Here is a 22383-nt window from a genome sequence, read left to right as displayed (position 1 = left end):
TTTATAGACAGTTGCTTTCACTGCACCCCAGAAGAAAAAGTCAGGTGGTGTTAGGTCAGGCGATCGCGGAGACCAAAGTACTTGTGAAATTATGCGATCACCGAAAACATCAGCAAGCAGTGACATTGAAATGCAAGTTGTATGCGCGGTTGCACCATCTTGTTGAAAATAACCGTTCAGTATTTCACTAAACACATTTCTTACTGACTTTTTTGGACTAATAGACATTTTATCGGAAATATCGAGTAGTTTATCCTCAGACAAAACGCTAGGACGACCACTTCTCGGTGCATCTGTCACTGAACCCGTACTTCGACATTTGTTAGTCAGATCTCGCACAGTTTCGCAATGTGGGAGTGCTCTCTGGGAAAACTGAATTAAATGTTTGACGAACTGAAAATGTGTATTTACCGCCAGCTTTGAGTTCTTGTTCAACTAAAAACACATGTTCTTCAATGGTTAGCATTTTAACAGTGACAAAAGCGAAGCAAACGAACAAAGGAACTAAACTTAAAACGTTCACGTCAACATGTAACAACACACGCCAATGATACTACTGACGCTGGCTGAGATAAACGAAACAGAGAAATGTTGGGAGAGTCCACTTGAAGGGAAGTAACCCAGGCAGGCGAACAGTCGTATGGCACTGCGGAGAGACTTTTTGAACACCCCATAGCTGATTAGTGGATAGAACTATTACATGTAGCAAAATGAAAAAATTGAAAAAATGAATTAAATGAAAATATCTGTTAGTCTTAGTAACAACAACACAACAATAATAAAAATATTAATTTGTTGAATGAACCACTTGGTGCTGCTTGCATGTTTGCTTGTCTGTATCTGTTTCATTCTTTCTCTTTGTTATTCCTTATGCTTTTCTTCTCTCCCTTACCTTAACATTCTTATGTTTTCTAGTAGCACTTTAAAGAAGAATTTTCAGTTCTGTATTTGTGTTTAGGGGATGCCATTTGTTTGAAATTCTTGTGCATATGATTTCACCAAAGAGACATAATTTTTCTTTTTCGCATCTCCATAAACCTTGGGAAATTTTTAAATTTCTCATCAAGTTTCTTTGTAGAGCCCAAGGTATCTTCCTCCATTCCTAATCTTTGAGTTTAGTGATTTCTTGGTATGATTCTCTCTCTTTCTTGTGGTTGCCACACAAAGAACTTTGGACTTTTACCGTCTTGTAGTTTTATTTTTGTGAGGCTGTCAGCTTTATGTTCTTTAATTTTGTAATGTGGAATTATACATATCATTAAGTATGTGAACTTTCTTACTTTATTAGTTTGTAACCTAGTGCTGATGTATCACTTATAATTAAGATAGTTTTCCCCTAACTCATGTAAGGCAAGTTTTAGTTTTACTTACATATAATTGGTATATTTGATTCATTTTACTACAGTTATTTGACCATTGTGATATATTAATCCTGTGTTTCACAAATAATTTTGTTTTCAAATTAAACAGGGTTTTTATTGTGAGCCCATTTTCTAGTGTAAAAATTACATCATGGTAACTTTTGTTTTATCTCTTTCTCTAAGTTTGAACTTGTATTTCTTTCTTAGTACCAAGTTTCTCATCATAGTAGTCATGAATAAAATCCTCTCACTTTGGAAGCTGTATCATTTTGTTATGGAACCTAAGCACTCAGAAAATTATCTGTGTCCTCATTGACAGAAACACTTGTTTTTTTATTGCTATAGCTTGTTGATGTTGTTGTGTAGATAACACAAAGCTACTAGTGCCACTGGTTGCCAATTAATTAGTCAGATTTAAATTCACATTGCTTAGCAGTTTGGCATCCGATTCTTTTCTCGGCCAATAATCACGTTAATTTTGGGTACCGATTACCACAATCAGCAAAGGTATGGACAGATCACCAGCAAGCATCCTACTGTTGGAGTAAAGAACTCTATTCTCAGTGATATGTTTCTGCATGTAATGCGTCTTGCACAAATAGCTTGATGCATAACAACTGTTTCTGTCTGTACTTGTGCAAATTTTGACAGTAAAGTGTCAGACTAGGGATCCAGAAGTATGTTGATCTATACATTGTAGATCCTGTGTCTTTTCCTGGCATTTAATCTCATTTTGAATTCTCTAAATATTTGCAGTTGTGATAAATACTGATATAGTGTTATTCAAATATCACATTGAACCAATTTGGCTTCCCACTGTCTTATTCTGTCAGGCTTCAAGTTACTCACATGCACAAGGATTGTGAGAATAAAACATTACAAATCTGTTATCATAGTCATATTGTTCTGATCTACCAGTACTATCTATCTGACTTTCATTCAGCCCAACACTTAATTAGTCTGGGTTGTCCTGTTCGATGATTTATTATTTCTTACTTAAAAACTAAATAGATACGATTCTTACCTCACACAACTGCCCCCATCCCCAATTGCAGGTTTGTCTTGTGCATCCCAGCCCACTCCACCGCCACCCTGACCCTTCAACCCTATACTGCCTTCTACTCCCATCTCCATTATTGTTGTGACACCATAACCAGAGATGGAGATAATTCATGTTTCTCTAACAACATATGCAATGTTACTGTTAAGCTTTAAACTTCATGAAAAGAAAGCAAGTGGTCAGATAGTGGCAATTTTTAGTGCCTTGTGTAGTTAACATTAAGATTCTAGATAGACTGGAGTGGATACTTTCTCCCAGTACTACTAAATCTGAACTTTGTGGGATGGAATCTATATCTGGCATGTGGCTGATTTCCACTACGTACTTATTCTCAAACTAACACCCCCCATCCCACTTACAGACTGTATTTTGTGTGTCTCTGACTGCTCTATTATTATCTGTTACTTTTGCATGTCTTCTGCATTTCATTGTTAATTTTTTTATTATGCTTTGCTATTTTTACTCTGAATATCTTCCTGTTTGATCCATTAGTCTAATTCTTTTAGAAAAGTACTCTTGAAGAAAACTTGTGATTCTTTCATCTTCCCGTGTCAAAATGTTTATTGAGTAGCTGAGTTCTTACAGTCTAATGAAAGAAAACAACATCTGGAACAGTCACTATATTTATTATTTTGTTTACTAGTTTTGATTTGATAAACATATCCTCAGATCTAAAAAAAGTGATGCAAAGTGCAATTTATCCAAAAGGGTTACCATGCAGCAGTAGACTGGATAAACTGCACTTTTCTGAACTAGCTTTAGATCTGAAATGGTCTGTTCATCAGACCAATAATCACAGTTATAAATACAAAGTGTGCCTGGAGGAATGGTCAGTACACTCCAAAATGCATACCTTAAGAGCTGTGGGCAGTTGTTCAGTAGAAGAGATCTGTTTCACAGTAGTGAAGATGAACAAGTACTCATAGCTCTTAAGTTATACATTTAGAGCCCAAGTACTCATAGCTCTTAAGTTATGCATTTAGAGCCCAAGTTTACTATTTTTGTTTCCTTGTTTCGGTCCATACTACTGCCTCTCAAAATATGGAAAGCAGAGAGCTTGCAGTATTGAAGATGAAGTAGTACTTTAACTCTTAAGGTACAAATTTTAGAGCCCCTGTTAGTAAACAGGCCTTTTTGCTTTTCAGAATAATGACAGTCCCTCCCCTGGGACACCCTGTATAGTAAGTGATACAGTACCCCCCCACCCCCCCACCCCCCCACCCTCCCGCCCCGTTATACCAACAGTGGTCTCAGATTTCCTAAGACATCACTCTTCAGTTGTTTTTGTACTGGTGATTCCCGTTTCTATGTTATCAAATAAGACAATACAGTTTTTAAGTACTGGACATCTTTACCCAACCAAGCCTGTGTTTGTCTCTCATGGTCTTGTCACTGAAAAGATTTTAAATCCCTGACTGTGTCCCTTCCTTCCTGTAGTTCTTTGGTGGAATATCATCATACGTATTTCTTTTTCATATATCTGAAACATAATATTGATAAGGTCTATGAATAATGAGGATTTTTATTTATCTCTGTTTTGTTCAGTGAAAGTAACATCAGCTCTACCCCCTTACATGCTGATGACTGCATTGTCACAGCTTATATCAAGAGTGTGTCATCAGAATAGCATGGTGGTGAAACAGCTGAAGACTATAATTATCAGAGTGCTCATTGCATATCCACATTATGTTCTTTGGATGTTGATGGCACCGTTAAAGGTAAATTGCATCTTAAAATGTCATATTGCCTGTACCTTTTGACAGTAAAATCTGCATTTGTCATGTGATTGGAGTTATCTGCTACTAACATTTATGTGTTAATTATTCACTTCGCTCAGAGAGAGAGAGAGAGAGAGAGAGAGAGAGAGAGAGAGAGAGAGAGAGAGAGAGAGCAAGAATGGATTTATGTGCATATGTATGGTCCACATTTCCTCCTTAATCACTGGATAAATTTCAGTCAAATTTGGTACACACACTACTTATTGTCTGGAGAGAAGTACTGTGTGGGTAAGAACCACCTTGCTTCCATAGTGGTTGGATTGAGATTGGGGCGAAAAGGTTTATGACACTTGACATAATGATGCTTGAAGTCTAGCCTGCCCTGCAGGACTGGCTTGCTGTGCGGGTAGTATCAGAATGTTCCAAGCTGCACATATGCAGATGGTAATGACTGAGCAAAGAGAGGGGAGTGGAGGAGATGGGTAGTGAGAGGTGGAGTATGAGATAGACAGAGAAAGGGGCGAGGACAAGATGGACAGAGAGAGGGGGCAGGAAGAGGTGAACAGACATACAGGGAGAAGGATGAGCTGGATGGATAGAGGTGGAAGATGAGATGGTCAGAGAGAGAGGAGGAGGAGCTGGACTGTGAAGGTGGAGGAAATGGTCTGAGAGAGGGGAAAAAGAGATTGATAGAGAGGGGGAGGAGGAGATGGACAGATAGAATTTAAGGCAGATATGGAGTAAGAGGAGGAGGAGGTGGACAAAGTTAGTTGTGAGGATGATATGTACAGGGGGTGGGGGTGGGGGGTGTAGGAGGTATGTGGAAGATAGTGATGGGTAGGGAGCAGATGGAAAAGAGAATATGGATGGAGCTAGGTGGAAGAGGGAGAGGGTGTTTGGAGCCAGTCCAAAGAGGGAGAGCATATGACAAGGCAGAGAGAAGGAGAATGAAAAGATGGACAGGGAGAGGCAGAAGGAGGAGATGGGCAGACAAAAAGGGGGGAAGTAGGAGATGGACAGACAGAGGGAGCAGGAGACATACAGACAAAGAGGAGGGGAATATGGACAGAAAGTGGGGAGGAGGGGATGGATAAAGAGAGGAGGGAGGAGTAGATTGACAAAGAGAGCTGGGATGTGGAGTTGGATAGAGAGAGGGGGAGGAGGAGGTGAACAGAGAGAGGGGGAGAAGTAGATGGATGGAGATAAGGGGGATGTTTAAAAGATGTGTGAGCTGAAGAAGATAGGGGACAAATGGGAAAGCATACGGGATGTGAGGAGGCAGGTGGAAGAGGGAGAAAGCATGAGGTGAATGAGTGAGACAGTATGGGGAAGCAGGTGGAAGAGGAACAAATTGTGATGAGGCAGGTGAAAGAGGTACAGGGTGTGGGGAGTCAGGTTGAAGGAGGACAAGATGGGAGGAGGCAAGTGGAAAAGGGGAGAGAAGATTGAAATAAATAAATATCCAGGCAACACCAGGTACTCGGCTAATATATTATAAAAATGGGTGTTGTATTTACTTATGTATGTTTCACATCCCCTCCTAAACCACATGACTGAGTTCAGCCAAACTTGTCCCTCACGTCTTCAGTCTAGAACCGCGTGACCGCTCCGGTTGCAGGTTTGAATCCTGCCTCGGGCATGGATGTGTGTGATGTCCTTAGGTTAGTTAGGTTTAAGTAGTTCTAAGTTCTAGGGGACTGATGACCACAGATGTTAAGTCCAATAGTGCTCAGAGCCATTTTTGTCCCTCACGTCACTTACTCTCTGGAAAGAAGTACATTGGGGATAAGAACGATCTACCTCCCATACTGGGAGATGGACAGATAGAATTTAAGGCAGATATGGAGTAAGAGGAGGAGGAGGTGGACAAAGTTAGTTGTGAGGAGGATATGTACAGGGGGGTGGGGGTGGGGGGTGTAGGAGGTATGTGGAAGATAGTGATGGGTAGGGAGCAGATGGAAAAGAGAATATGGATGGAGCTAGGTGGAAGAGGGAGAGGGTGTTTGGAGCCAGTCCAAAGAGGGAGAGCAGTAACACAGAAGCATAACTCAGGAGCATCTTGAGTAATTTCAACCATATTGTGTACATACATGACTCACTATTTGTGTAACTATTCGTATAACAGTACTGTGGTGGTGTATACCACTATCAACCATAGGAGTGTCATTGGGGGTGAGAAGATGTGATACGTGAAAATATTCAATACTGACCAATATTAGTGTCGAATTCATAGTTTTTGTGGTTGCTAGATTCACTGGTGACAGTCGTGATTATGATTTTTCTCTGTAATGCCTGAAGCAGTTTCAACCAAACTTGGCACATGTATCACTTGCTACCTGGAAAAGATAGCCTTGACAGTAAGACATCCCTAGCACACTTACGGCTAAGGGTGAGGGTGAAATAAAAGCATAGCTCTGGAATACGTGGAATGATGTAACTAAATTTTATGTACACATGATTTATTATTTTCATAAAAACACTGTTGGAGTATTACCCTACACTTCTAAAGGTGAAGTGAGGGATGAGAAGAATAAGATATAAAAATGTTTGAAAACAACCTGTTGGTATTCAGTTAACTTGGAATACATTAAAAGTGTGAAACACAATGTGTCTCTCATTTGTGTCATCCAATGTGATAAACAACTTTTTTTGAGAAAAGAATGAATGAATATTAGTGACTGAAGAGATAAGGTGAAATACCTGTGCTATTACAAAAGTTAAAAGTATTTGTTCAATTTGAACACCTAAAATGTTGTATCATTGTCCACGACTTTTTGCAAACTTGTTATACATGGAGATTTAAAGTTTCCTTAGGATTCAGAAACTTCAGGTGAAATTCACTGCAGATGAAATATGTGTAAAAATATCTTTAATAATTGTGACAACAAAAATAATCAATTTTCAGTTTTTGAAACTGCATAGGCAAAGAAAATCTACTTGCCGAGGTGTGGCAGGAGAACACACACATATAAAGGTTAAGAAAATTTGCCTGCTTTCAGAGTCAGTGGCTCATTCGTCTGGCAGAAGGGTTGAAGGGGAAGGAAGAGGGATGAAGAAAAAGGACTGATGAGCTTCAGGAAATGGGAAGAGTTTGGAAAAGTGGCCAAAAACCCTGGGTCAGGAGAGATTTACAGGAAGGAATGAAAAAAATAGTCTTTCCTTTTCATCCTATCTCGTAAGTCTCTCTGACCTGCGTTCTGGAACACCTTTTCAAACTTCCCTCGTTTCCTAAATTTCGCAAGTCCTTTCCCTTGAACCCTTCAGCCAGGAGGAGGAGCTATTGGCTCCAAAAATAATGCACTTTTCCTTAACCTTAATATGTGTGTGTTCTTGTGCTGCTGCTTGGTGAGTAGATTTTTTGTCTATCCAGTCACATTACATTTTCATAAATTGAACAGATGTGTGCTGTGTGTGTGTTTGTGTTTGTGTGTGTGTGTGTGTGTGTGTGTGTGTGTGTGTGTGTGTGTGTGTGTGTGTGTGTGTGTTTTCAAGTGATCTGCCAGAGATGGCGTCACCAAACATGTTCTTTATTCAGTTTCCTAAAAGCAAACAAGAGAGAAATACGAAAATTAGAGGTGCAGCAGTAGTAAAGATTGAAACTGAACCAGCGGCTGAGCTGTCTCTTGCACCATCAAGTATGCTATGAGGACAGCTGACACTAATTGTATCTGGTGGGCTGCTTGAATTTGCATACACAATGGCCTGATTGTCTAACATCGATGCTAATTAACTTAGGAACAGCTGAATATATCGAATTTTGTTCTTAAACATTTTTTTTCTCTGCACAAATCTACCCTTCAACACCCTTACAAGCTTTCAGACTGTTTTCTAACCTCCCTGCATATTAAATGTGTTGATTGTTTTTTACTTTTGGCATGTACTACAGAGTGAGTGACGAGAAATATTCTTTTGCTTAAAATTAGTTCTAAAAATTATGTTGTTGAGTTAGGTAACTGAAAATATATGAAATTTTACATTCGTGGAGGCTAAACATGACTTGGGATGTTCTGTATTCATGTTCAAACACAGTTGAATTTATGTCTTCAGATCTCTTAATTCTTTGATAAATATTATCATTAAACACTTAAACTCCCATTATAAAGTGTGGCCACATTGCCACCATTTTGTGGACCAGATAATAATGAGCTAGCTGTACTCTTAAATAAAATTCAAGACAGCAACTCAGATAGTACACAATGACTCTAGGAGCAGTAATTAAATTGCATGTGTTCACCACAGTTTCTGTTGTGCCTCTGGCTGTATTTGCTACCCACCATGTTATGTATTATGATTCTGGTGTTAGGATTTTATTACATGTAATCCACATCTATATCAATACTCTGCAAATCACATTTAAGTGCCTGGCAGAGGATTCATCGAACCACCTTCACAATTCTCTATTATTCCAATCTCGTATAGCACACAGAAAAAAAGAACACCTATATTTTTCCGTACGAGCTCTGATTTCCCTTATTTTATCATGGTAATCAGTTCTCCCTATGTAGGTCAGTGTCAAGAAAATGTTTTCGCATTTGGAGGAGAAAATTGCTGATTGGAATTGGAGAAAATTTCTGATTGGAATTTTGTGAGAAAATTCCTCCACAATGAAAAATGCTTTGTTTTAATGATGTCCATCCCAAATCCTGTATCATTTCAGTAACACTCTCTCCCCTATTTCATGATAATTTAAAACGTGCTGCCCTTCTTTGAATGTTTACGATGTACTCCACAATCCTATCTGGTAAGGATCCCACACCATGCAGCAGTATTCTAAAAGAGGACGGACAAGCGTAGTGTAGGTAGTCTCCTTAGAAGACCTGTTACATTTCCTAAGTTTCCTGCCAATCAAACACAGTCTTTGGTTAGCCTTCCCCACAACTTTTCCTATGTGTATCTTCCAGTTTAAGTTGTTTATAATTTAATTCCTAGGTATATAGTTGAATTTACAGCCTTTAGATTTGACTTATTCATCGTGTAACCAAAGTTTAATAGATTCCTTTTAGAACTTACGTGAATGATCTCTCACTTTTCGTTATTTAGGGTCAATTGCCAATTTTCACACCATACGTATATCTTTTCTAAATCGTTTTCCAATTTATTTTGATCTTCTGATGACTTTATTAGTCGATAAACAACAGCATCATTTGCAAACAACCTGAGATGGCTTCTCAGATTGTCTCCTAAATTGTTTATGTAGATAAGGAACAGCAAAGGGCCTATAACACTACCTTGGGGAACACAGAAATCACTTCTGTTTTACTCGATGACTTGCCATCAGTTACTACAAACTGTGACTTCTCTGACAGGAAATCACAAATCCAGTCACAAAACTGAGACGATATTCCATAGGCATGCAATTTCACTACAAGCCACTTTTATGGTACAGTGTCAAAAGCCTTCTGGAAATCCAGAAATATGGAATCAGTTTGAAATCTCTTGTCTATAGCACTCAACACTTTGTGTGAGTAAAGAGCTAGTTGTGTTTCACAAGAACGATGTTTTCTAAATCTGTATGAATTGTGTGTCAATAAACCGTTTCCTTCATGGTATTTTATACATGTATGTTATGTATGTATATAATGTATTTTATACATTATGTAGTGGCTATGACACACACTTGCCATAAGAGTTACAGTACTTTTCTGTAATGACTCATTTACCAAAAAAAAATTTATGATTTTGATAATACCATTTGAAACCTCAAGGCAGATTAATACTTCATGTCCTAATAGCATTCGAACACGGGAACTTTACGTTTCACAGGCAAGTGTACTACTGAATGAGCTGTCCAAGTACAATTTACAACCTGTCCTGACAACTTCAATTCCATCATTAATCCTTCTGTCTTCCAGAATTCACAGACGTTCTCCCACCGTGGGACTAACACACTGAAAGAAAGGAGAAATAGCTTAACCACAGAATCTAGGGAGTGGTTTGCGGAATGAATTTTCACTCTGCAGTGGAGTGTGTGCTGACTCAAAACTTCCTGGCAGATTAAAACGACTTATGAAACTGGGACTCAAACCTGGGATCTATGAGGGTGGGTCATGAGTTGTACTTCAATAGCTCAATCACAAAAGGCAAAGGTCCCACGTTCAAGTGCCAGTCCCCCATGCAGTTTTAATCTGACAGAAGTTTCAAATTGGGACACATTCCGCTCCAGAGTGAAAATTCATTCTGGTTGTAAATATCACAATTAGAATTTTGATCTATAAACATTATTAGTTAAGATCCTCTTTAATTTTTGTACTATATTCATACATTTTTCTTTGTACAGTCCAATTACAACGTTCGAGCCAAACGGTGTCATGAAATCCTGCATGATGAGAGCGTCATCCATGCTGGTCTCTCAAAACTCGTCAGTGACTACATTGCACTAACAGATATGCTTATTGACCTCACAAACAAACCTGTTTCTGATGTAAGTTTGAAAATTTGTGTGTATAAGTTAAACTAATCTGTGTTTCAATGTGTTTAACTAAAGTACCTTTCAGGGATATAGCTGCTTACTAATTGTAATAATTAGTTTTAACAGACAGAAAGATGAAAATCTGTATATTACACTCCTGGAAATGGAAAAAAGAACACATTGACACCGGTGTGTCAGACCCACCATACTTGCTCCAGACACTGCGAGAGGGCTGTACAAGCAATGATCACACGCACGGCACAGCGGACACACCAGGAACCGCGGTGTTGGCCGTCGAATGGCGCTAGCTGCACAGCATTTGTGCACCGCCGCCATCAGTGTCAGCCAGTTTGCCGTGGCATACGGAGCTCCATCGCAGTCTTTAACACTGGTAGCATGCCGCGACAGCGTGGACGTGAACCGTATGTGCAGTTGACGGACTTTGAGCGAGGGCGTATAGTGGGCATGCGGGAGGCCGGGTGGACGTACCGCCGAATTGCTCAACACGTGGGGCGTGAGGTCTCCACAGTACATCGATGTTGTCGCCAGTGGTCGGCGGAAGGTGCACGTGCCCGTCGACCTGGGACCGGACCGCAGCGACGCACGGATGCACGCCAAGACCGTAGGATCCTACGCAGTGCCGTAGGGGACCGCACCGCCACTTCCCAGCAAATTAGGGACATTGTTGCTCCTGGGGTATCGGCGAGGACCATTCGCAACCGTCTCCATGAAGCTGGGCTACGGTCCCGCACACCGTTAGGCCGTCTTCCGCTCACGCCCCAACATCGTGCAGCCCGCCTCCAGTGGTGTCGCGACAGGCGTGAATGGAGGGACGAATGGAGACGTGTCGTCTTCAGCGATGAGAGTCGCTTCTGCCTTGGTGCCAATGATGGTCGTATGCGTGTTTGGCGCCGTGCAGGTGAGCGCCACAATCAGGACTGCATACGACCGAGGCACACAGGGCCAACACCCGGCATCATGGTGTGGGGAGCGATCTCCTACACTGGCCGTACACCACTGGTGATCGTCGAGGGGACACTGAATAGTGCACGGTACATCCAAACCGTCATCGAACCGATCGTTCTACCATTCCTAGACCGGCAAGGGAACTTGCTGTTCCAACAGGACAATGCACGTCCGCATGTATCCCGTGCCACCCAACGTGCTCTAGAAGGTGTAAGTCAACTACCCTGGCCAGCAAGATCTCCGGATCTGTCCCCCATTGAGCATGTTTGGGACTGGATGAAGCGTCGTCTCACGCGGTCTGCACGTCCAGCACGAACGCTGGTCCAACTGAGGCGCCAGGTGGAAATGGCATGGCAAGCCGTTCCACAGGACTACATCCAGCATCTCTACGATCGTCTCCATGTGAGAATAGCAGCCTGCATTGCTGCGAAAGGTGGATATACACTGTACTAGTGCCGACATTGTGCATGCTCTGTTGCCTGTGTCTATGTGCCTGTGGTTCTGTCAGTGTGATCATGTGATGTATCTGACCCCAGGAATGTGTCAATAAAGTTTCCCCTTCCTGGGACAATGAATTCACGGTGTTCTTATTTCAATTTCCGGGAGTGTATATTTTTATCTGGTGTAACTCAGACTTGCTTTTTTCATAAGTTCAATGACGTAGATATTTGAAGATGCTGAATTGTGGTTAAAGGAACAATAATTTGAAGAAACAGGAGTGATACATGCCCAAGTAATTTTTCAGTGTTCTTTAGTAATTTAAGCAGTTATTTAATCATAGGTGTATTGCACAGTGAAACATACACCTAAGCTAGAAAATGCACATATAGAATTGACTGACATGACATATGAAAATAATTTGTCAGAATTGAATTACTGTGGTGTAGCATATTACTTAAGTAAACTGAGATTAATATGGGTCAGGGAAGGTAAAGAAGGAAAAGTTGAAATAGATTACTGGAACAGTGGGCACAATGGAAAATCAGGAAGAGATAAAAACTTAAGGATTTTATTAGAGTGGAAGAAGTTGGTATAAAGAAACTGAAAATTTGAAGAAAGAGCACACTGCAGATGTGTGGTGGTCTTAAACACTAAAATGGTCCTCCTAATAAAAGGCATTGGCTTTGTAGAAAAAATTGTTTCTAAACTTTTGAACCAAATTCAGGAAGACTATTAACATCTTTACTCAGTTTGAGGTCCATTAGAGCAGGTTACTTGGTGTGTTTTTAGAACTGATTAGTATAACCAAATGTTGTTCTGCTTAAGAAAGGAAGGCAGTAGTACAGTTAACCTGCTAATTTATGTTACAAATACTTTTTTCCAACAAATTATTTGTATGCTATTCAAATTATCCATTACTTAAGAAAAGTAATCAATTGTAAGAGAACTTTAGCAGAGCAATGATGACACATTTCATGGAATGAGCCTTGTAATTTTTTCTCTTCTTAAAAGGTGAAGTGAGATGGCACATTAGCTTAAGATATTAGATTTACATCTGAGTAGAGTAGAATTAAATTCTGCATCAAGGCACTCAGACTTAGATTTTCCTTGATTTTCTTAAATTGCTTCAGGTTAATGCCTGGACCATTGAAAATGCTATGTTAAGTTAATTCTCCATTCTCATACAGTTGCCCCATTGATGCTCCAGTTCTATTAATCATTCACAATGGCTGATTAGAGGAGCTGTTTCAATAGAAGTTGGTCTATGATATGCAACTTTGTACTGATACTCACTTGTTTAAGGTTGCTACCATTATCAGCTTTCAGAATTGTATGCTACTACACTGACAGTTGTTGAAGCCATATTGTTTCTGTGTTATCATTGCATTGTTGTTATGATCATGTGCAAATGAAATCAACTTTCCAATATCGTAAATGGGATATAGTATTCAAGTGTGTGAAGAACAATAAAGCTGCAAACCTAGACAAACTACAAACAGAAGAAACTGAAATGTTTGTACCTGTTACAAAACAGTGGATATTAAATCTTATGAATACCTTTATTTCAGAATTGCAGATTCCTAAGATATGGTGCAAAACTAATGTAGTACAACTTTTAAGAGCCAGTAGTATCAGAAAACTTTTTTGTCCACTTTCACTTCTCTGGCACTTGTGTAAGTTATTGAAAAGACTGATTCTATATTAAATATCAGAGTATGTTGACAAAAGTCTAGTAAAAGAGCAGTCAGGTTTTCACCCAGGAAGGTCTTTCTGTGGACAGATCCTTAATTTGGTTCAATACATTGAGGACGATTCTGAAGGAGGTCTGGTTTCAGTGCGGCTTTCATTGCACTTGCAGCACCTTATGATATGGTCAACCGCAAAATGATGGTTAGAAAAGTGTATTCAGTCGCAGAGGATTACCACTTAACACAGTTCACCCAACGTTTGATGCAGAACAGGAAATACTTTTTCACTCTGTAAAACATGAAAAGTTGATGGAGGATTCAGAAAAATGGTCTGCCTGAGGGTAGTATATCGTCCCTGCTGTTGTATAATATTTATAATAATATTTCTACAAAGACCAACCAATTATCTCTGGAACTAAAACATTTATCTATGCTGATAATACCAGGATTGCTGCCCAAAGTCAGAACTTTGATGAGGTGGAGACAAAGCTGACAAGAGCTCTCAAAGACATGGGCAACTTCTGTGATGATAACTATCGAAAACCAAATCTTGGGGGGAGGGGGGGGGGGGCTTGTGGACTGTACCTATGCTTTGTGTTAGGCTCAGTTGTGAGTAAAGTCTCAACATCCAATGAAAATGTAAATTATTATCTGACACACATGGCAGTCTGTTCTTGTTCTTGTATAGTATTTTCCATTTTGACTGTGGAGAACTGTTTATCTCTTTTGACAAAACATATAAAAGATATGTAAATATTTTCTATTGTTAGTTAAAAATGTTTAATTTCTAGTATTTGTGATGTGGCCATGTTTTTACTCCTGCAGGCATCAACGACTACAGTAACAGATCTCGTACCACAGCTCAACCAGCTTCTGAGATCACCAAATTTCAGCAGAATCATAGTCCCTACACAGAAGTATTTGAGTTTTGTGCTCCCTTCAAATGGTTCAAAGGAACACAACCCATTTCCAGAGTATGTAACTACATCCAAAGTATGTTTTCTAATATTGTTTTGAAGTTATGCATTAAAAATATCAATAAAATGCAGCAAGTATGACAGGATTATAAGTTGTCACACTCCTGTGACAGAACCTGTGTGACCTTGACAGTAGCACATCATGTGATGATAATTCTAAACTTATTACTGCCAAATTATATCACTTTGTTCCCATTGATTTCTTAACTGTCCAAAAGTAATCTGAAAGCAGTATGATTTGGTTGGGCAATTCATTAAGTATGCAGTCTTTCCTCTCAAACAATGGAAAATTCAGGGTGGAGTGTGACAGTATTACGAAAAGGAAAGTTGCCACTCTCCATATAGTGGAGATGCTGAATCACAGATAGGCACAACAAAAAGACTGTCACAAATAAGCCTACGGCCAATAAGGCCCTCATCAGAAATAGACCACAGATACACACACACGCTCTCACACACCAGTGTCATTATCTGCCAACAAAGGAGTGTACATGTTCGCACAAACTTAAAGCCATGTAATTAAAAGAGACCAGAAATAGTGTTATAGACTGTGTGTGAGTGGTATTTGAGCGCACGCGCGCGTGTGTGTGTGTGTGTGTGTGTGTGTGTGTGTGTGTGTGTGTGTGTGTGTGTGTGTGTTGCCTGTTTTTGATGAAGGCTTTCCTGGCTGAAAGCCTATTTGCGACAGTTTTTTTGTTATGCCTATCTGCGACTCATTCTTTCCTCTCATTTGATTCAGTGTTAGTAATGATTTCCTTCCTGAGTAGGTAGTAAATCTGCCTACGAATGATTTCATTGCCTTGCTAAGGAAGGTTTTGCTGTGTGACAATGACAATTTTTTTGCTCTGCACATGTCAGCTGAAAAGGTAGCAATAAAACTTATCGTAAACCATGTGATAACCCATGGCTCAAAGTATTCGTTGGTAAGCTGTTGGCTGTTTTCCTAACCAGGTGACATCAAAAGATGTACAGTTCACCCATTAATTCATATTTAATGGTACACTCCATGCTGGCTCTGTTATAGTAATGACCGTCACCGGGAGTAAATTATTATAGGTCAGGGAAATTTTTTGTAATTTTGTGAAATTATCTGTATTCAGTGAGTTAGTTCGTTTTGTTAGAATTCAAAAACACTATGTGTACAGTGTTAGCTGCTAAGGTTTATTTAGTTGTTTTGTCAAAAAATACAAGGAATTAGATTTTATATGTTTGTTTGTTCCGTTGGCAGTTTGATACACAAATGATAATGTGAACTTAAACAGTGCAGATGATATCTGGAGGAGGAGGAGGAGGGGGGGGGGGGCAAAGTAATGTGGAAGCTTCTGTAGATGTTCCAAATACCATTAGTCATGAATTTACTTATTATGTCAATCTGTAGTAAGAAGGAAAGTGAAAAATGATCATAGTAAGAAAGTAAGTTTTGTAAAGTAGGCCTAAGTACTGTAGCAAATTCAGATGGTAATACTGTGAAAACCAAATTTTTAAGCTAAATAAGGCTTGCAATTTTTATAATTTTCTGAGACAGGGTGCCTTCACACCCCGCACTCCATATATTCACCATGTTATTACTGACAGCCTCTTCTCAAGGTTCACAGCTATACACCCTTCAGACCTCACATTTACCACTGTAATCCCTCTCCTCCTGCTGTACAACCACTATCCAGTTTCACAATTCAACTCTGCTAGTTATACAGGTGGCTGTGATTTTTGTCTTGCTTAGAGGAGCAATACTGTGTGGGCTGATTTTTTAAAGTAGTTGTATCAGTTAAATAGATTCCTGGAATGATAAATAGTGAGCCTACTGGCATGGTTCTAAACACGCCAGTGAGTCTATATGTACAGCCCTCAGCACCTGGAATTGCACTGCCTTTCACTATCTCCTTGCAGGCAGAGGTCACAAAACCAGTGACTGTAGTAAAGGTAGAGCTGGAGACTGCTTACATGGATAATTTGTATATTGCAGAGCCAACTGTGGCTGGTTTTTATACTAGAGTCCTGGCTCTTAAGTGCCATTGTGTTAATATGTTCAGTATATTTAATTTTTCATTCACGTATATTCCCAGGCACCTGAAAGTGGTGTATTTTTTTATTATTTTTTTTTTATACACACATTTCTAGCTCAGGCTATTTCACCTCGAGTTGGGCATCCGCAGGGCAAACAGCTGATGTACGGACAATCAGTGAGATGGGCTGTAGCCTATATGACTTAATATCTCAGCCAAGACCATCCATCAGGGGTGGGTAAAAGGCTTATGCAGTGGGGCTACCTGGCAGGTAGCCTGAATCACCTTCTCATGGGCTAGCTGATAGGCAATTTTGAGCACCCATGCCGCATGGGGCAGTGTCAGAGTAGCCTGACAGTCATGTTTCTCTGAAGCTACTACATGGGTTTGTGTAACAATGATGAGTTTACAGTATGAACACAATCTTCCCATGTGTTCCAGTAAACCACAGACTTTCTTGTCCACTGCAGCACTGTAACACTTTGAAACCATCATTAGAATGTTATCTGTGTACGCAACAGCTCTTTCAGTTTCACTGTTCCCTTTCATAATTCCAAGAAAGGGTTTAACTGCCAGATTTTAGAAAATTTCCTCAGGTAGTGACAATTTTATGCATCCTTTTGTGATTGCTTCATAATTTTGCAGTTCTTGTAGACCATTCTACAACCAAGCATTCAAAATCGTCTGTGGAGTATTTTTGTATTGTGTTGTTAATATTGTGAGTTCTTTTACCCACATAAACACTACAGACCACCAGATGTTACTGAAGGCATTGATGTCAATCAGTATGACAGTTACGTATTTTGAGGGGACCTATCTACGGTCAAAGTTCCAAATGGAAAGCACTGTCAGTTGTTTTTCCTGGTCTGAACCATTACTGACTCTGGCTCAGCCATGGAGTTCCCAGTGTTTCCAGAGTCTGTTGCACAGCATCTGCTCTTTTTAAATGCTGACTGATAACTTATCACTCTCAAACTATGATTGATATATGATGTTATTGTTGACATTGTTTGGCTACAGTATTGCCAAATGTTTCACACTGTTTTCTTGTCACCTCTGTGATAAATAGAGATGATTATAATGATTACTCAGTTTCTGTTACATCCATACGATACAGGTATTAGTTACATTATTAGTTGGCTGTAGTATTGTCAAATAAGATACTGCATATTTCACACAGTTTTCTTGTAGCCTCTGTGACAAATAGAGATAATGATAATGATCACTATTGATCAATTTCACTTTTGCCGGCTTTCTCAAAAGTATTTGAAAAGGTTCTGTTCAAGCATCTCCTTAAGGATCTGACTGCGAATAATATATTGTCCAAGTCACAGTTGAGATGTCTTAAGGGTGATGTAGAGAAAGCTATTTGCACTTACAGTGAGAATGTACTTAATTCATTAGATAATAAATTACAGGCTACTGGCATTTTCCGTGACCTGTCAAAAGCCTTTGACTGTGTTAACCACAGCATTCTCTTACGTGAATTAAAATATGGTGTCACTGGCAATAATGTGAAGTGGTTTGAGTCTTATCTATCTAACAGGAAACTAAGGGTGTCATTGCAAAATACCTGACTGGGGAATTAATTACATGTGGTGTTCCTCAAGGTTTCATCTTGGGTCCATTGCTTTTTCTTGTGTACATTAATGACCTCTCATCTGTTACATTTCCAGTTGCTAAGTTTGTTTTGTTTGCAGGTGATACAAATGTTGCAATAAGTAGTAAGTCATGTACAGATTTAGAAATAGCTGCCAATCAAATTTTCACTGACATTAATAAGTGGTTTGAAGCTAATTCATTGCCCTTACACTTGAGAAGACCCACTATGTGCAGTTCAGAACCTGTAAGAGATTTCCTTCCAAGGCCTGCAGATCGAAGAGGTTGACAGTGTTAAATTTTTGGGATAACAACTCGTTAATAAATTCAGTTGGGAACGGCATACCACAGAATTTCTTAAGTACCTAAACAAGTCTGTATTTGCAGTGAGAATGATGTCAGATGTAGGAGATATAAATATAAAATACTTTCATACTTTGCTTACTTTCATTTTATTATGTCATATGGGATCATATTCTTGGGTAACTCATCGAACTGAGAAAAAGTTTTTAGTGTGCAAAAGTATGTTTTAAGAACCATTTGTGGTGTAAATTCAGGAACATCGTGTAGAAACCTGTTCAAGGAGCTTAGTCTAATCAATGCTTCTCAGTATATTTATTCCGTAATGAAATTTGTTGCAAGTAATTCATCTCTATTTTCAACCAATAGCTCAATACATAGTGTCAGTACTAGGAATAAGAACAATCTACATAAAGAGCTGAAATCAAAGGGGTTCAATATTCAGGAACACACATTTTCAATAAATTGCCAGGAACCATTAAAAACTTGGTTTCAGATAAAGCATGGTTTAAACAGAGTTTCAAAGACTTTTTGATAGGCAACTCCTTCTTCTCCATAGATGAATATCTTAACAGAGGCTGTTAAGCCGGTTTAAGTAAAAATATCTGTTAGATTTCAATTTTGACAGCACATGGTCACAACAGTCAAGATCAGGTATTTTGTGTATGATAAATTTATTAAAAGTGCATAACGATGTTTCATTCGGACAGCATGTTAATCATGTAAATATTAGCTGTTCCAGTTTAGCACATTGTGTTCACCTATTTTGACAACCTCCTGACAAATGATCAGGGTAGTAAGTATTATATTCAAATGTTTTATGCTTTTATTTTATACTTTCTGACATGAATCATCTTATTTTTTGGATCTATGGAACAAAATTTGAATCTAATCTAACACCAGTCAGCTGGTAACATAACTCAAAGAATGTTAATAGCCTGAGTATGAACTCTAAAGGTACAGTACAAAGGTCATTACTGATAATGAGATGAATCAACATTCCATCCCCCATCAACCTGATGATCTCATTTAGGTCGTCACTTTAATTTATAAAATTGATTGACTAGAAATTTTTTCTGTTGGTACATAGTCCTGCAGTGAATATTCAGTGTTTCTCTTGAAGCCAGAGCACATTGATAAATTTTACTGAACAGTGTAATGTTCATAACATGACCACTTACTTTGTATCAAATCTGAAAGTAGGATTAGTAGACATAACTGAAAACAAGAAAAAAAGTATTTGACTTTTCATAACAGGAGTCTGCACCTTATATAAATTCTTTAAATTACTTCATTATTTTATTTTTTGCTATAATTGTTTTTATTACACTATTTCTATTTTGGCTTATGTGCTCTTGTCAAATATAAAGTTTGATGTCATGCTACAGCATAGAAATAGGTTAAAAATAACAGTGTTCTTGTAAGGCTGTGTCACTCTTAGTGGTAATAGTGTCAACAGCTGTTTATCAGTAACACAGCTATACTCATGTCATTGACAACAGCCATTGACTCTATTACTATCAAGAATGACACAGCCCTATAAGAGCATTATTATTTTTAACCTGTTTCTGTATCATCACATCAAGCCTTACACTTGACAGTGGCACATAAGCCAAAATTACAATAGTTCAATAAAACCAGTTACAGCTGAAAGTGAAAATGACACCATTTAAAGCAAAAGATTTAAAATCAGAAAAAAGGCAAATAAAGCTCCATTGTTCAAAACATCCTTACTATATTTTTCTAGAATAAACCATATTCTCAGAGAATAACATTAATGTTACTCTCTCACAATGTGGCTTATTCTAGAACAATATAGAAAGCATTTGGTTTTTTGAGTATTTACGATACTTGTATCTGTACAAATGAAATACCCCTTTTGAAGTGAGATCAGAATTCACAAAGTGAGTCATTGCACTGAAAGGCACTGTTTACAAGTAAACTTGCATTAACGTAAGAAAGAGAAGAGATGTAAATATTCGTAACAAGCTAATTTTGCTGGTTCAGCTATACAAAATATGTAACTAGACACAGAAAACCATATAGTTTTTCAGTGTCAGCAGGTTGATGAATACATATAAATGCTTTTATATTCACTAGTTTTAATCAAAACAGTTGTTACCTTTATAAAAACTTAAAATACAAGGTAACCTCCTAGTTAATAGAAAATTACATTGTTATCATTTCCTTTTCTATATTGTTTTAGAGCTGGTGTTCATATTTCCCACCTTCTTGAGAAAGTGACAATTCTACAGTCGATGCAAAAACCAAGGTGTATTACTCTGGTTGGCTCTGATGGGGAAAACTATATGATGTTATGCAAACCAAAAGTGAGTAGATATTGTTCACTTTAAAATACACGAAACCACTATATCAGTGTTTACTGTAATGTTTTTCCATCTAAGGCAAGAAGAAGAAATCTTTTATGGTTTGTGTCATTTACCTTTCCTATTTTCCTTATTATTTCTCCAATAATGAAATGATTTATCTGATTTTGGAATCTTATGACCTTTGTTTATTTGACGAATTTAGTATTTTATTGCTGTCTGGGTTCAGATGTCAACACGTATGTTATGATTGCACATTGTCTTGAAACTCATCTGGTGCGTGTTGTAATGTTGATGTTGATAAGAGCTGTATAGTTGACTTCCAGTGTTAGTCAGTGCAGCAGATATCACTTGTATTGAGAACTAAGTAATTTGTCTTTCCCACTGCACAGACTGTTTCAAAAATTAAAAGCTCCATTATCAAGTGCTACAAAATAACTAAAAACTTATGAACCTGCATTGATCGAGCCAGGCCGTCAAGATGATCAAACCCACACCTAACAACGCATGTGAACCTAGTAAGAGCAACCAGGGCAGCTGCCTTGACAGCCATAAAGAACTGAATAGTACAGCCTGCAAGGAAGTGAGATGAATGTGCTCATACTTGTGTCACCACAATCAGCTGGCTTGCTGGCAGACTGCACTAGTCAGTTCCTTGTCAGCTGCTGTCCAGTTGCTGTTCCTAAGCTCACATGCATTGTTTGGCATGGGTTTGATCATCATGACTGACTGGCCTGACCTACACACATTAATGTTTTTTTAATTATTTGGTAGCAGCTGATGATGCAGCTGCTTCTGAAACCAATTGTATGATATGAAACACATATTACTCAGTTCTCAAGGCAAGAATAATTGCTTCATCAACTAACACTGGAAGTCAGTCATACAGCTTTGATCAGTAGAATATGCATCATATGAGTTTTGAGACAATGTCTAACCATAATACAAGTGGGATCAAGAAGATAATTAGAACACACACTTATTCTTCCCACATTCCACACGTGAATTAAATGGGAACAAGATTTACTGATTGATACACTGATAAGTACTCCCAGCCGTGCCCTTAACAGTGGTTTGCAAAGTATGGATGTAAATATTTATGCTGATGTTGATGTAGTAACTTCAGTTGTATCAAAGAGCAGTTTCTTGCTATGTAGAATAAAAACTACTTGTTCTCTTTTATTACTACTTTTATCTCCAGCCAGCTTTATTTAATGATTCCAGAATGAAATTTTCACTCTGCAGCGGAGTGTGCGCTGATTTGAAACTTCCTGGCAGTTTAAAACTGTGTGCCGGACCGAGACTCAAACTCGGGACCGTTGCCTTACGCGGGCAAGTTCTCTACCAACTTAACTACCCAAGTATGACTGACAACCCATCCTTATAATCTTACTTCCACCAGTACCTCATCCCCTACCTTCCAAACTTCACAGAAGTTCTCCTGCGAAACGTGCAGGACTAGTACTACTGGAACTTCTGTGAAGTCTGGACGGTAGGAGATGAGGTACTGGCGGAAGTAAGATTGTGAGGACGG

General features: G+C 38.8%; 1 protein-coding gene across 1 annotated transcript in view; it reads left to right on the top strand.

The window, feature by feature from the left end:
- LOC126236279 (serine/threonine-protein kinase ATR) overlaps positions 1–22383 on the top strand; it is a 391469-nt gene that overhangs the window by 297305 nt on the left and 71781 nt on the right. Inside the window, exons 34-37 of the mRNA XM_049945439.1 lie at positions 3967–4139; positions 10417–10560; positions 14469–14617; positions 20729–20852. Coding sequence (XP_049801396.1) covers positions 3967–4139; positions 10417–10560; positions 14469–14617; positions 20729–20852 — 590 coding nt within the window. The remainder of the gene's footprint in view (positions 1–3966; positions 4140–10416; positions 10561–14468; positions 14618–20728; positions 20853–22383) is intronic.

This window comes from Schistocerca nitens, chromosome 2 (genome assembly GCF_023898315.1).
Source record: "Schistocerca nitens isolate TAMUIC-IGC-003100 chromosome 2, iqSchNite1.1, whole genome shotgun sequence".
NCBI lineage: Eukaryota > Metazoa > Arthropoda > Insecta > Orthoptera > Acrididae > Schistocerca > Schistocerca nitens.
This window is presented reverse-complemented; position numbering and strand designations above follow the sequence as displayed.